Source organism: Mytilus californianus, unplaced genomic scaffold (assembly GCF_021869535.1).
Source record: "Mytilus californianus isolate M0D057914Y unplaced genomic scaffold, xbMytCali1.0.p SCAF_1, whole genome shotgun sequence".
Taxonomy (NCBI): Eukaryota; Metazoa; Mollusca; class Bivalvia; order Mytilida; family Mytilidae; genus Mytilus; species Mytilus californianus.
The window spans coordinates 49,526,997-49,543,796 of NW_026262581.1; the positions used below are offsets into that span (position 1 = coordinate 49,526,997).

The window sequence follows — 16,800 nt, forward strand, 5'->3', positions numbered from 1 at the left end:
ATTTTTGTAAGTTCGAAAAAGGAATTTAGCGATTAAATAGGCATACACTAATCAAAGATTTTTTCGGACGACATAAGCATTGAAGAAAAAAATCAAATACTCATCGTCAGCAGTCTTGAATGGATCTAATTCAATTATTTTTTCCATTTGGCCCTTTTTAGGTCTTAATGAAAAAAAATATCGATCTTGATTTCATAAACTACGGAAATTCAATACTTGTCATATTTTCACAGGGAACTTTAAAGGAGCATTAGCTGTCAAATTCATGTTCCCCGATTTGACTGAAATTCTCATATTTGATTTATATTATACTAAAACGTATATCCAAATTACAAAAAGTCTAAAATAAACAATTAACAATGCATGGACTCGATAATATGTATCAATATTTCGTGTGTATTTTTGTCTAGACGTCATCTAACTTACCATCGAGATGACCTCCGAAGACTGCCAACGGTCATATAACCCGAAATAAACATATAAATATAAATTTAAACAGATATTGTGTAATTGGATTTTTCTTAGCCTGTTTGATTTCATATTGTAGGTTAAAAAGTATGTTTATAATCGTTGTTACCTTTATAAGAATGTTTATTTTGTGGATCGAATCAGTCAACCAAATGGTTCATTCTTGTTTTACTTTCAATGTTGACATTCTTTTCCTTTTAATAGCATGCGTAACTCATATCAAGCTTAGGGGATAATTTGAAGCTCACATGAATACGGATTCAATGGGGTCGAATTATTCACTTGCAAGTGAATAATTTATCAGGGATGTTTCTTAGCTTATTTTGACAAAATTGAACAAAATTAGCTGCTAAAAGCGAATTATAAGTTCACTTTTTCACTTTCTCTAATGACTGAACAAAAACAAAATCATATCTTAATTTTTTTTCATATCTCGTAGCTAATGCCCCTTTAAGCATGATATTAATAAATTATTTCAGTGGCAATATAAATTTTCAGGCAAATTCTTGTGTTTAAAAGATTGGAAATTTTATGACATTTTTCTTGAACAAATTACTATTTTTCACTTGATTTTTTAAATAAATCTGCAGATATAACATTGTTGGGCTAAATATCAGTCGAAATATGTGTAATTTGTGATTTTACAATGAAGCCCTATATAACCCTATTATTTTCCGATGAAGAATGTCAGTCGTAAATGAGATATACAATGTATGTATATACTTCGTCTGAAATTTAGCCCAATAATGATAGATTTGAAGATCTATTAAAAAATCAAGTGAAAGGGAAACAACTTTAGCAGACTTCAATTTCATTGAATTTGAAAAACTCAATAACGTTTCGCATCGATTTTTAAATTTATGAAAATAGAAATGCTACATCACTGAAACTTTAAAAAAAAACTGCGAATATAAAATTAAAGCTCCAATTTACATGACCAAAAAAATATTATCTTATATAACTTTGTCATTTCACGGAACCAACAGCGTGTGCAAATTTAATTAAGTGTAGAATAATTTTCTTTTTGCATTTTATTTGTAAGCATATTGAAAAGAATTTTGGCTATGACGAACCTAAACTGTAACTTAAACTACTTTGTTGGGGTAGTTCCACATCAGTCTTGATCCACAAGGCAACGATACAAGATGTCCAAACTTCCAATACTTTGTATTTTATTGGTTATTATTGTCGTCAGTGTTCATGTGGAAGGCTATAAAAGGTACAGTTATTGTAATATTTCATTTGAACTTAACAATTTAAAGAGGTATAGCAACCTTCTACAATATTTGTTTTGCTTAGACTCTATCTTTGAAAGTTAATGACTTGACACTTTGAAATATAAATATAATATCATAACTTTAAAAAATGTCATCTATATCATTTGTATTAAAAAACTCTTTTAAGAGTTCTATAAAAAATTGTGATAAAATGTCAAAATTTCGAAGTGATAAACACAAGTGCTACGTTCAATTAGTTTTTTATACAAGAAAACCTAGAAGAACTGAAAATTATTGAAACTTATACCAAGAAATGTTTTGAACTTAAAAAACTAGCAATATAGTACAGATATGTTTGTATGTAACCCATTCGTAATATTTACCTTTAATAATTTATATAATCTGTTTTATTTGTCCATTTGTTAAAAATATATACTTATGACTCTGGTCTGACTGTGGCTTAAGATAATAAGATAAGGTCTATTTTTATATATATTTTTCAAAACTTTTTGCGTCTCTCAATTAAAAAAAAATATTCTTTACTCATTATGGGCAAATTAGTTGGAATAAATACTTTATATTATCTTATCTTATTAATATCTATTAAACAAATCAGTGCTTCATGTCTTCAATGACACTATTGATAGAGTATTTGCAATTTTAAGTATTTTTGTAAAATTTTGTGCTGGAAGGCATCCAAATCCCAAATGAGTGAATTTTTATTTTGAAAAAGAAAAACAAGATAGCTCACCTTTCTTTAGAAGTTTGGTTTATCAATTTTATCTGTTTTTGTTCTTTAAGGAATATGATGTTTCATGGCATTTCTTTTAATGAAAGGAGATGTAGGATAGCTATCACGTCTTTTGTAGTTTTCGTATAAATTACTCACAAGTTATCTATACTTTAGGTTAAAATGAAGTAAAGGGTTTACATAGACGACAATGATAGGTCCTCTGTTTTTACTATAAAAGATCCGTTGATAAAACTGTCAAATTCTAAATTATCAACACCTTTCGGTGTAAATGAAACTGCAAAACACATACTGTGCCGCAGCTTTTTTGATAGAAAAATGACATTTTTTAGGGTACTCTACGGTTCCGGAATTTTCGAAATAGTATGAATGAAGAACACCCCTTGCTTAATTTTGCACAGAAAATGTTGCTCGTCACAGAGAGTTTCCTCCAAATTTCTCGCTATTTCTACACCAAAAGCCCAACATGCATTTCACACTATTTCAATCTTGTTTTCTAATTAACATGGCAGCAGAAAATAAATTTAATTCTACCTATTATCTTGGATGTAAAAACTAGGTGGTGCCAGTCATCTTTAATTACATCCTTTAACCCTGAATCAAAGCGGTTTACACTACTTGATGTCTATCTGGATTTTATAGTGTTGGTCGGTTGCTGTTAAACTGTCGTGGACCACACAGGCTCTTTTTACGGGGGTCAAAAATAGTATAAAAACTCATCAATGGTACCTGACTTACAATTTTCTACTCCGGACATAAAAAATGACGTCGAGGAGGAAGGGTTAAAATAATAACTTATAATTACATTAGACGTATGTTTCATTATTATACGTTATTTTGATTGGCTAACAGCAATCTCGCATGAATTGAAACATACATGATGACACACGTTTCCACAATAAAGTGCACAGGTAAATAAAAGAAAAAACTTAATAGTAATCGTATTTTCATGATCATAGCGAAAAAATGTAATTATAAGTATTGAATGCTTCTTTTAGTAATTTCATAGGGTTGTAAAAGCGTTGAGCGTGCGTACATTTTTAGAATGAAGCGCTTCATACAAAATGAACTTCGATCAACGCTTTTACACCCCAATGAATTTACAAAAAGAAGCATTCAATTCTTAAATGAAACAATTCCATAGCCGCTGATTAATGTTGCCAAGAAAACAAGCTAGAGACATAATTGCCCAAGTCTGGTCCCAATATTTCACAGTATCAAAGTCGTTTACTTCCTAAGTTGGATATTTCAAGAGGAAAAAAGAAATTATAAATGTTAAGGTTTTCAAAATGTGATAAAACGGCCAGCAGTTCAATAAAGTCAGAAGATTTAGGAGAAACCCATTATTGAATTAATTCCTCCGAAGTTTTCTTGTAACTATGTCTTCCAAGTATAAGCACCAGCGACAGAAATCACATGCATGTTGTAATACATAATCAGGACAGATACTAACAGTAGACACAACTGCGGAAATAAGTCAGTAGTATAGCATCATTAATTGATATTTAATAAACATAAATAACTGTGACGTACAATACACCATTGAAAACAACACGGTATAAAAAGTTTCTTTACTAAAAGTTTCATTTTTTTGAGACATGAGAGTTTTGAGGAGTAAAATATACAGAATCTCTCAACTTCATGTTACCATTTATGACCAATCCCTTCTTAAGTGAAGAGCTATCTTTTATACTTCAAATTAAATACTTAAAAGCATCCAGACTTTGAATTCAGTAAAATGAACTTGAAAGTAAACAAAGTTGACGTAACGTTCATAGTTAACGGCATTTTTTTTTCTCACAATGACGTTATACCTCCATAAACCTGGAGATGTTATGGCGGGTCACATATGAGCGTTGATCTACATGACCAAATTATTGTTAATTTCTTTCTGTTTTATTCATTTAAGAATGCATAGTTACGAAGACATAGGATATATCGTGTACCCTCTTGTGATGTTTCATTGTCACCAAGGGTACATTGTAAATTTAATTCCTCAATCATAAATGTTTCAATTTAGTCCTGAAAATTGCACATATTGTCTATTGATTTTTAATTTAAGTATTTCAAGTTTAATTGACGTACTAAATGCTAAACATCCTGTTTGGGCTAAAGAAAGCAGCGATGCATAGTCTTAATCAAAATGATAAGTGTCAGTTGTAGGGTTTGACTTAAGTGATTGAATTTTTATATAAAAAAATGCACATATTTTCTTTTCTATTCAAAAGAGTTGGGCCTTTTCCCCCTGTATTTGTTTCACTCACATGGTCCAACTCTTAAATTTGTCAAATCCTACTGACAATTAAGTATTAGATAGTCTATCTCATATAATTAGAATAGTGTTTCACATTTTTACACAGTTCCATATAATCAAAAAGTTTTTCATCGCTACATGTACATGTTGCTGTTGAAGGCATTTTGAAACAAAAATAGTCCATGTTTGAAAGTTTTATTCTAGTGTGTTATCATTTTATGATTTTATCCTATATGATATAGCTCTGACATATATTTGGCCAAAAGTAATGGAAATGTAATTCATTGCATTGGCAATGTAATTGCAATGTAATTCATTACATTCGATAATCAATGTAATTGTGATGTAATTAGTTTCATTTAAAAATCAATGTAATTGAAATGTAATTAATTACTTTGGCATGTAATTGACCCCAGGTCTGAATTAGAAAGATGCATATGCAGAAGAATAAGCTCAAAACCGCCCCATGACTAATAAAACGGATTAATTATGTAATCTAATAATAGTTACCGTCAAAGATATCCCAACAGACACAAGTGTTTGGTTGAACAATATCACCTGTCCTTTTTTAATTTCGATCGATGGAATTTAAAGAAGGTGTAATATAAACCAGTAGAAGAAAAACACTTCACTGTATAGTAACGGTAAAATAAATGGAGATAATGGATGACGTCCAGCGGCGAATCAAATGCATATTCAGGACGATAACATGTAAATATAATATGAATATTATCCCTGCTTTGTTCTAGACCGACACGCTGGGCCGTATTTTTAACGTGTATTTTCACAAGCTAACAGTTCGCAGGAAGAAAAGTCACGCTACCGGGCCACATTTCTGACTTCGAGCCGACCAGTCTGTGCTCTTATTTCTAAATGCCGCGTGTTTAGCGTTGAAACAGCAAATACCACTTTTAACGTCTTTGCTTGACCCTGTCGGGATTCGAACCAACGACCTCCCACTCCCACGCGTCCAACTAGGAGAGCGGTAGTATAGAATATCATACCAACAACTCAAGTACAATAAACAATACAGTTTCACAGAATGCTCACAGTTAATCAAGCGAGCAGAAAGTATCTAATCTCAATTAGATGCGTTAAATAATATTGGAAACTACTTGTAAATATCGATGGACGACTTCAGAGTAGATCTCATGGATCAACGCTCTGCATATTTAAAACTCTTGGAACAATTATTTGAGAGGTCCGGATGTTGCCAGCTGTTGCAAGGCTAACTTTCTGTCCTTATTCAATATACTCTTATTTTCCAGTAGCATTCCAACTTTCACGTCCAACCTCACTGTCGACCTCCTATTGCATGACCTACCTATTGTATTCACGTGTTTTCATCATGAAAAATGCTAAAATGTAAAGTTTCCATTTAAATCACTCAAAAATAGTGCAAAATTTTATGTTTTTTTTGGTTTTTTGCAATCTACCTCATAACTGAACTCTAACAATTTTTTTTCAATATGTTTTTTACTATGGTTCTTTTCTACTGTTTTATTACGATTTATAATATATGATTATGTCATGCGATGATAAAACTAAGAAAGGTAAAAGGTTTTTTTTCCCAAGGTGCTTATGCTTCATTTAGAGGTGAAAAGGAAATGACAGACGACTAAAATAAGAGTGTTTGTTTTAATATAATATATTGTATTTTAATTTCATTTCATTTCATGGTCTGGTCTTTATGAATCTATTTCGTTATTACTGACAGATTAAAAACATCAAATATATATGTTGTGTACAAGTTATCATTTCGATACACACTGAAGAATTTTTATTCAATAACCACACAATAAACCTTATTTACAAAATACAAAAATATCAAGATGAAGACAGGAAATGTACATGCATGCCAGTTAGTTCTGATAATACAATAGAAATAGGCCCCAGTGACAATTCAATTAGAATAATAAAAATTGGCCCCAGTGACAATTCTAAAACTATAATAGAAATTGTCCCCAGTGACACTGATAGTATAATAGAAATTTGCGCGAGTGACAATCAGGATGACACTGATTTTGAAACGCCAATCATACGTGCCAGTTGGAAGCGTGCGCTGTCTGGCCAACAGATCAAAGCCGAATCTTTAACCAAGAAAACGAAACGGAAATTATCAGAACTTGCTGTGGGGTATAATGTTATTATTTACCAACTCCTCAGTATGATCGTGCCCCAACTGATCCTCGAAATATCTTAGGTGTAATTACTGAATCTGGAGAATTTGGGTACCGTATTGGAACAGCTGTAGGAATTTCAACAGGATATTTGTCGAGAAATCAAATTGAAGCTGTTAAAGACACATCTTTATTCACAGTAACAGTTCCTGAGCTTCAACTTTCGCTACGTGAAGCAGTTAAAAAGCTTTAAAAACTGGTGGTCAGGAGTTTCTTTCATGTAAATGTAAAGGGGGTGCAGCACTTCTTAAATTATTGTAAATGTATAAAGAAAAAAGATGTTGTGCAATTCCCGATACCATAATTCACTCGCATGCTCAAACAAATGATACAGAACTATTGTTTATGTAATTTGTAAATAAGGTTTATTGTGTGGTCATTGCATTCCAAACAATTGTAGTGTGTATCAATGCTTATTTATAACAAAATCCATACCATAAATTATTGTACAAGTTATAAGTGAATTTTAGTAAACTTTTGTACAAATTGTAATTTGTATAAGCACTCCTTGTACAATTTGTATTCTTGTACAAATTACAATTTGTACAAAGTCAAAATACAAACTATAATTTGTACAATTTTTTTGTACAAATTATAATATGTACAAAATGATAACTTGTACACAACATCTATAACAAGAAGTTTCTGTGCAAAACATTTATTGGTCAGTTGTAAATGAGGTCTGCACAGGCTTTTGATTTACTCATTTATAAAATAAAAAATCGTTATTTTGAAAAGCTAGAATTCAAAAATATAATTTTACCCCTTAATCTTATAAAACTATCCAATGGTGTTATGTTAATGCTAAAACATGTATGATAAATAAATAATGAAATGATATACTGCCGTATCATCGGTCCGTTTCCAATGCAATTAGGTAACTGTTATTTGTATATATCAGTCTGAGTACTGTTTAACTATCATTAAGTGGAATATATTTAAGGTTCATCATAACAAATGGACAAAAATGGCTGTATTTACACCTCAAAAACTACTCTGAGTACAGACTAACCTGTCCAGTTGGAAAAGTTTTAAGGCCTGGCATCCACTAAAAATTTTAAAGTTAAATGCATTTTGTGTTTCAGAAAGATAAAATATTTTTTGGATTTTGATGGGTATTTTTTTCGTTCCTGCAGAAGGTGTAAAAATAAACAAACACCTGAATTACTTTGATACTGTCCACCCAGTTACACCCTTTAACTCACCAATAGTTGTGTAGATACTCATTGTCTGTCTATTGTCCATGTCAATCAAGGACAATTAATGCAATACAATAGTTGTTACCTGAGAGAGAGCATCTCAAAGTTGTATCCACACTTAGTTTGTTTTTACATCTTCTGCAGGAACGAAAAAAATGCCCATCAAAATCCAAAAAATATTTTATCTTTCTGAAACACAAAATGCAATTGACTTTTATATATCTAGTGGATGCCAGGCCTTAAAACTTTTCCAACTGGACAGGTTAGTCTGTACTCAGAGTAGTTTTTGCAGTGTAAATAAATCCATGTTTGTCCATTTGTTATGATGAACCTTTACTCGTCTAATTCAGGGTAATTAGATTTCTGCAAGTCTTTTTTGTGTACTTTTCTTATGTTTTGACGATTTGTAAGTCAGTAACAGTTCAATGATTAAGTTAATATTGACATTAAAATACCTCCTCACAAAAAGGACTGTTCAAATCCCCTCGCCACTCGGGCTCGGGGATCACAACATCCTCTTTTGATATCAATATTAACTTATCATTGAACTTTTACTATAACAAATCTAAGTGACAAGCATATCAAAATTTGAAGTCATAAAACAAGGACTCCTAGAGCAAATGATAGAAATATTTTCTCAAACGAAAAAAAAAATGTGAATATCATAAAATAGAATGTAACACCTTTGTACTTCATATACTAATAATTTCAAATAAAGGAAATTGAAATAAAAAAAATTAAATAATAAAGGAGGCTGAAATTAATTTAAATGCAACAAAAAATACATCAAAAAAACTATATTAGCACTGACATATTTCATAATTGCATTTTAACTGATATATCTTATCCTTAAAATCCATTTATTTTACAAGATAGACGTTGTCGTTTTTTAAACTCAAACATTTATTGCATATATCATGTATATATTGATAAATTTATTTTTACAGCGGAGAAAAAGGCAGAAGAAACAAAAAACGATAAAAACTATGTAGATCTTAGACGCCTGCTTATAATTTAATTTTTAAAATCTAAGCGATGATCAGTTGTAAAAGTTTGAATATTGTCATAAAACAAAGATTCTTAGAGCAAATGGTAAAGTTTAAGTAATATTTCTGAAAGTTTTCCTATTAAACAGCAACATAACTATAGATTATATTCTTGGCCACCACCTCCCACGACTAAAATATACCAGTTTCCATTATCTTTAATATTTGACATTTGTCCATCGACCCATGTTAGATTGTGTGCTTGATAGAACAACCCATCAAAGGTCGAAACTCGTTCGAAATCTTAATGTGGGAATGATTGGTAACAAGTATGATGAGAGGGTGACACAGGGGTGCTTATTTTCTAAATCTCGTAATTCCTCTCAGCTATAACATCATTCACTTTTATGTAACCAGATGATGAACTTCAATAGTATTTTTAACCGCTGTGTAATATCAATATTGAAATTTTACAGACGATGTCAGTGTAAACGTGCTTCTAAAAAGACAATCAATAGTTGTACGACAGGAAAAAATGGAAGGACGATATGTTATAAGTAAGTATTATCTGATTTTATACACTCTAAGGAACAGTTGAATTATTGTATAACTATTTTCTAGTATGAGGTACTTACTTTTTAAGAGCTTTCGATAATTTAAACGATTGTTATGTTTTAAAAGTACAGCTCAATGGCTGACCTTTTATACTATGAATATGTATTATCTGTTACTGTTAACGATCAGCTTTTTACAAACTTCATATATGTATTTAACTTTCCAGTTTGATAACGATATTTATGTTTGTCAATACTGTTATTTATATGTTCGATAATGAGTATCTTTTTAATGTATCTACAGGGTGAAAAAGTACTTCTTCATAAGAACAAAATGCACCTACCCATTTGATGGTACGTAACTGTGCAGAATTTTTCCAGAAATTAATGTGAAAAGTATTTAATGTACAGTCATTTTTTCCGTTCAAAATTGTAATCAATGAATTTTTATGACTATTTATAGCTTGTTCGTGAATGTATATTTTCCCACTTTTATGATATTAAGCGAACTTATATTTTTCTAGTGTGGACTATTTAGTATGTTTTTTTTTCATAATTACACTGGACGGTTGACATTAAAAAATATCAAAAACACTTTAACTTCAATAATGTCATTTCGGGTAATGATTGTTTGAAAGTATTTACTGGTAAAACTTAAAAAAAATATATACTACCCGGTAGCTCGATCTGTGAGGCAATAATAAAAAATAACAACTAAAGCTTACTTAGATGTACACTTTCTATTTAACGATTTGCGTTAATCATAAACACAACAAGAGTCGAGTTTGAAAGATTTGAAGATAATGAAATGAAGTTGTTAAATAGTGTTAAAAGATTTGTCATAAACATGACGTACTATCTTTAAATAATAACAAGAACGTGTCCATAGTACACGCATGCCCTACTCGCACTATCATTTTCAATGTTCAGTGGGCCATGAAATTGGGGTCAAAACTCTAATTTGACATTAATATTAGAAAAATCATTATCATAGGGAACAGGTTTAGTAAGTTTCAAGTTGATTGGACTTCAACTTCATCAAAAACTACCTTGACCAAAAACTTTAATCTGAAGCGGGACAGACGGTCGAACGGACGGTCGGACGGACGGACGAACGAACGAACGCACAGACCGAAAAACATAATGCAATCTAGGTTGGGCATAAAAAGAAAATCTACAACCATCTATTCCTAATGAGTTGATTGGATTTTATGTTCTTTAGTGTTCTGAAGTAAATCAGAAACGTTTTGTTTGATATTATAACTTTACATTCTATTTAAACCCTTTGAATTGATCACTCGAAATATGTTAATAAGTTTCAAAATGATGTGTTTTGTCTTAGTAATAAAAATATATTGAGTTATTCCGCTTTGAAATACTATCCATTATTGTATCTGTCCCAGTATCTTTAAAAAGAAATTATCGCACAAAGCGGAACAATTCAATGCACTCGTATGTCGTCGATAAGGCTACTTATTTTGATGTTTAAATGTAATGCTTATGTTAATTCGACATTTTTTTTTCATCTGAAAACATAGTTGATATGACACTCAAAGAGCCTGCTTTTCTGATAATTTCTTGATAGAGGTTACTGGTTGTAAGGAAACTTTTTAACCAAGGTTTATTAATGGTAAAATTGATGTCTTCACATTCAAATGTTTAAAAGTCTAACGGACGCCATCATGATTTGTTTTAAACCTCTTGAATATCTGTGTCACAGGTGAAGACGCACGTTTTAATTTTCTTTCGTATCCATTATCGAGCCTATCCCCTTTTCCTTGTTTATTTAAAATATAGCAAATGCAGCTAAACATCGGATTTTTGCCTGTACTGAGCATCAAGACGGAGCACCTGAGCTCATCTCTGGTTTTGTAAGGGATTCATGTTTCATAATATGACAGATAACTAACGGTACCATAATATATGTTTCTGTAGGAGCCAACTTTATTTATCAATCCGGAGAACTTGAACTTTTCTTTTGTCCATGCCATGGCGTTGTCTGTTTCGCGAACATTTATTTTATTGACAACATGGTTATTTTGTTCTCTATCTCTTTGGGGTTTTTTTTGGCAAAAGAACTATTGATTAAATAGTAGTAGTAATTCAGTATTGTCAAGAAATCTTATAAGGCTAAACTAATTTATACACCTGATAACCAAAATTTTAAAAGTTTTACATACTAGTAACACATTAATATGATTACTCCATTTGTTAAAACTATATATAATTATGTAAAAAAGAGTTATACATGATCCTTTATTCATTTTGTTCTTTTTCTAAATTCCCTTTAAGTAATAAACAAGTTTATACAAATCCCTATAGTTTTTTTTTTGAATTCAGATTCAAATACAGGAGGGAATGGTGATTCAGGGTCAAATGATGGAACTGGAACGAACGACGGAACATGTTCGACAGGTACACGTGATGTAGATGGAGAAGATAACGACTTAGTCATGCTTACTGATGACTGCACGGAAGCTGAAAATCCACAAGGTGAGTTGACAAATAATAAAGACGAGTTTCAGTATCTAAATAATCATTGATTGTCATAATCACTAATTTTCAGTGGGAGATATTATATTTACCTGTGTGTGCTATTTTGCATTGCCTGAGGTTATATATAATATTATGTTTGTTGCCTTATTGTGTACATAAATAGGGGTATAAAACTTATGGGTATTTGTACGGTTTTAAATTTGTTAGAGCTCTTATTTTTACCTGCGTCACCAACGGCGAAAGCAGGACTAATAACCGCTCGACTCCGTATGTCCGTCTATCTGTTTGTCCACCCGAAAGACCTTGGGTTTAGATTCTATGATAGGACATGGTTTTATATTTGGTCTGAAGCTTGATAATGTTCAGTTTTAGCATGTAAGCAAATTTTACATCCGGCGTACAGACACTTCCTGTTTGCCGATAGTTTGAAATTTTACAATACTCATTGTACAAAACAAATTTCGTCTTGTTAATTACATAGCTGTCATTCACAGAATAATATGGTCTCCGATAAAAAATAAAAATGAACGTATTGTTAACATTGTAGATGCGCAGGACATATGTGCTGAAGGTATATCAAAAGATCCAAAAGAGTTATACTTCGGAACTAGCTGTCCAACGCATTTCCTCCAGTGTGACCTGTTTGGAGGTACATTTATAATGCCCTGTGCATCTGGAACTGAATGGTGTCAACGGAAGTTAACATGTGACCATGTCGGCAGTTGTAATACTTAATCATATACTATCAGGTTTGTTATGTATCATTATTAATAATCATCTAGACAAAAGGATATAGAAAATGTTTTAAAGTTCACAATTATTTCGAATCTAAATTAATTAGCAACTTCCTTCCACCAAAAGTCATATATAGCAGTATAACACATTAGATGGCTTGCCTAAGTGCTTCATTTTGTAATTTTCAAAATAGATAGTGGGTTAAATTAGGTATGAGGTACCAAATCCCCGTTTATATGTCAATCTCTTCATGTTTTTAATGGCCCAAACGTTCCATAGAATTTACAATGAAAGTAATATAAAATAAACATATTCATACTTATTCATAGAGGATTTGAATGTTAAAAACGAACTAATATGTATAAAAAATTTGAGAAAATACGATGAAGATGAACATAGGACAGTTTTTAAAGTGTTATAATTTAATTTTGGATGTAACGCGTCTTCTGATTGGCTGACGTTGTTTGTTTATCAGCTCATAGACATAATTTTGTCATGTGACCGTGACGTTATCAACGTTTTTTCATGGTTTACGCCGGTTTAAAATGAAATTTAGAATTAAATTATAAGAAATGACTGTAATATTTTTTCTGTCTATTCGAAATAACATAAAAAATGTGGTGCACACTTTAAAATAACCCGCTACGCAGGTTATTCAGTGTGCACCACATTTTTGATGTTATTTCTTCATAGACAGAAAAAATATTACAGTCATTCCTTAAATATACAAAATAAAAACATACAACTGAATCTAACGTCTTTATCAATGACAACAATTTACACAATACGGAGATCTGAAGTTAACCTTTAAAATCGATTTTTCCATAAATATGTTTTGTTTTCAAAGAAAGGATTATTTCTGTGACATAAGTAAAACAAACAGAAGGGAACGAAACTTTTGGAAAGTTAATTTAATTAAAAAGGCAATAATAATAGTTCAACAATTGTTTAACGATGATCATATCTGTAAACCCATTAGGAATACATAGAAATCAAGATATACATGCAATACCTGAGCAAATTACATGAACTCCAAACGGAGCGAGACCAGATTCATTGACAGGGTAAGCGTCTCGTGCTATGCATGCAACCCCGACTTGCGTATATACACTCAGTCAGTATATCGCAATAGTGGAAATTAACGAACGTTAGAAACTTAGTAATAAACTTATGCGTTTTTTTCCAAATTCATATTGTTTTCATTATATTCTTACCTTAGTATTGCGAACAGCAAAGAACACTTTAAATTTATTATTATGACGCTGAGGTTCAAACAACCTCAGGCAAAGTTAACCTAAGATGAATTTGTCTTTTCCTTTTAGTTCCTCAATTTCTCAGTTGTTTATATATCCCTTGCTTTAAAATTTGAAATCCAGAAAGAAGAATCTAGAAAAAGCACGGCGGATGTATGAAATTCATAAATTAGTGATAAAACCATTTTATTCATTCCTACATATTGCCTGTTTTTGCTTAGATATTTCAATTATTTCAAACAGTTCTTTGATTGAAGGACATTCATAAAAGAAATAATGCAAAATTTCTATTAAAAAAAATAATATTTGACTTTTGTACTTAAAATACATACACGAGTTATGAATGTCTTTTTTAAAAATGTATTCGGAAAAAAAGGAAAATAACAACAAAGATATAGGTAAAATAAAAGTTTAAAAATTGTATGAACCGTTTCACAAATACAGATATGAATGAATTAAGTAATAGAGGAAAGAAAATTAAAATTGAAAAGATTTTGATCATGAAACAATATTGATGTTTAATAAATTCGATCATTTAATAGAAACAAATTGATGTAATATTGGTACAACCTATTTAGCGCTTGTTATATGTTAACAGTGATTTATTTATTTTTTTCAGAACTAAGAGGACTTCATCGATATATTTAGATTTCAAGTAACTTCTCATTTTTTTTTACCTGTCAGACTGTGTTATACCACTTTATAAGTAATCTGCCTAATTGTATAACCTCAGAAATTAGTTGTTCATCAACTACATCGCATTAATAAATGTTTTCTGCATCTCTGCTTCATTTTATATGTATTTGAACAGAAGGGAAACCGATTCAAACGCATACATTTATCTACCACAATAGCGTATGGTTGTAGATATAACAGTTTAAGCCTTAACTAGTATCATCAGTGCAACAACACCTTTATGGTCGCCATGACAAATTAGTTGACTACTTTAGACGACTCATAGAAGTTTCGCTATTTCCATCTAATATAAAAACGTATAGTTTTTTTATATGATTTTTTTCTGGATTTAACGTGTACAAAAAAGAAAAACACGTATTGAAATTAGTATTTTAGTTCCGATTTTGACTTCCTTTTATAGCTTGCTATGCGGTATGGGTTTTGCTTATTGTTGAAGGTCGTACGCTATTTGGCAATTTCTACATCATTTTGTCTCTAGAGGAAAGTTGTCTCATTGGCATTCAGTATATCACATCTTTTCATTTTTACATTTCTAGCAAAACATTTTCCATGTAAGAGATAATAAAGTAACAACTGTGGATTTCATGGTTAACTGTAACCCATGAAAAAAATAGGACTGTTTAAAAATTGCATTATAGAACTTTTGATCACTGCTGACGTCTTTGACTATTTTCGGTGATTCTCTTATATCCAGTTGTTTTGTAAGTTCATCCTGTGGAATTTGGAAGCACACACATCAAAGCAGTTACAAATCTATATATTTCATGGACATATTTAGTAGTATTTCAAATGTATTTAGGACCGACTTACACACATTATATGATTAATTGCGAGAGAAAGCCAACTATTCAAGTATTACATTAACATAGTCGATACTTTGTCCTTAAATATAACAATGCAGGTACAGATCAAACTTAGAAAAACAAAGAACGTCAGATTCCTGGTTTTTGCGGTGGGGTTGAACGGGTTCAAGTGCTCTATCATCCGTCTTTTTGAAAAGATTCAAATCGATTATTCAAATAAATAATTGTAATTTAACTTTGTCCCAAAATTAAAGACTGGTAACAAATTAGTTTATTTGGTTTTGCGTCATCCTGTCAGAACTGAAGGTTTTGTCCCTTTTATATAGGTCATTAATTTTTGAAAGGATTCGAAAAGAAAATGACAGACGACGTATTGTAAATGGACCAAGACTCTTCATTTTTATGTTCGTATAATTCAATTATCCTCAATTTCACTGTAATCCAGAAAATCATTTCGAAGCCAGTTTTTTGTTTGTTTGTTTGTATGTTTGTTGTGGCTTTTTGCAGCGGTCCAAACACATAGGAGTGCACAATCTTTACATTAGATAAAATTGATTAAATTGAGAATGGAAATGGGGAATGTGACAGCAACCCGACCATAGAGCAGACAACAGCCGAAGGCCACTGATGGGTCTTCAATGCAGCGAGAAACTCCCGCACCCGAAGGCGTCCTTCAGCTGGCCCCTAAACAAATATGTATACTAGTTCAGTGATAATGGACGTCATACTAAACTCCAAATTATACACAGGAAACTAAAATTAAAAATGATACAAGACTAACAAAGGCCATAGGCTCCTGACTTGGGACAGGCGCAAAAATGCGGCGGGGTTAAACATGTTTTTTGAGATCTCAACCCTCCCCCTATACCTCTAGCCAATGTAGAAAAATCAAACGCACAACAGTACGTACAGTAAAACTCAGTATAAGAGAAGTCCGAGTCCGATGTCAGAATAGGAAACAAAATAAAATAAACAAATAGAGCTTGTTTTTAAGTAAAATTGAGAATGGAAACAGGGAATGCTTCAAAGAGTCAGCAACCCGACCAAAGAGCAGGAAACATCCCAAGGCCACCAATTGGTCTTCAACACAGCGAGAAAATCCCGCACCCACAGGCGGGCTTTAGCTAGCTCCTAAACAATTATGAATACTAGTTCAGTGAAAATGGACGTCACACTTAACTCCAAAACATATAAATGAACCAAAATTA

The 16,800-nt window shown here is 31.5% G+C and overlaps 1 protein-coding gene across 1 annotated transcript; it reads left to right on the plus strand.

Moving 5' to 3' along the window:
* Nucleotides 1-1,509: 1,509 nt before the first annotated feature.
* LOC127720453 (uncharacterized) lies at nt 1,510-14,873 on the plus strand. The gene is made up of 6 exons (XM_052227039.1): nt 1,510-1,687; nt 9,532-9,612; nt 9,914-9,963; nt 11,950-12,102; nt 12,653-12,854; nt 14,713-14,873. The coding sequence occupies exons 1-5, from the start codon at nt 1,614-1,616 to the stop codon at nt 12,838-12,840; spliced, it is 546 nt and encodes a 181-aa protein (XP_052082999.1). The 5' UTR covers nt 1,510-1,613; the 3' UTR covers nt 12,841-12,854; nt 14,713-14,873.
* Nucleotides 14,874-16,800: the final 1,927 nt, after the last annotated feature.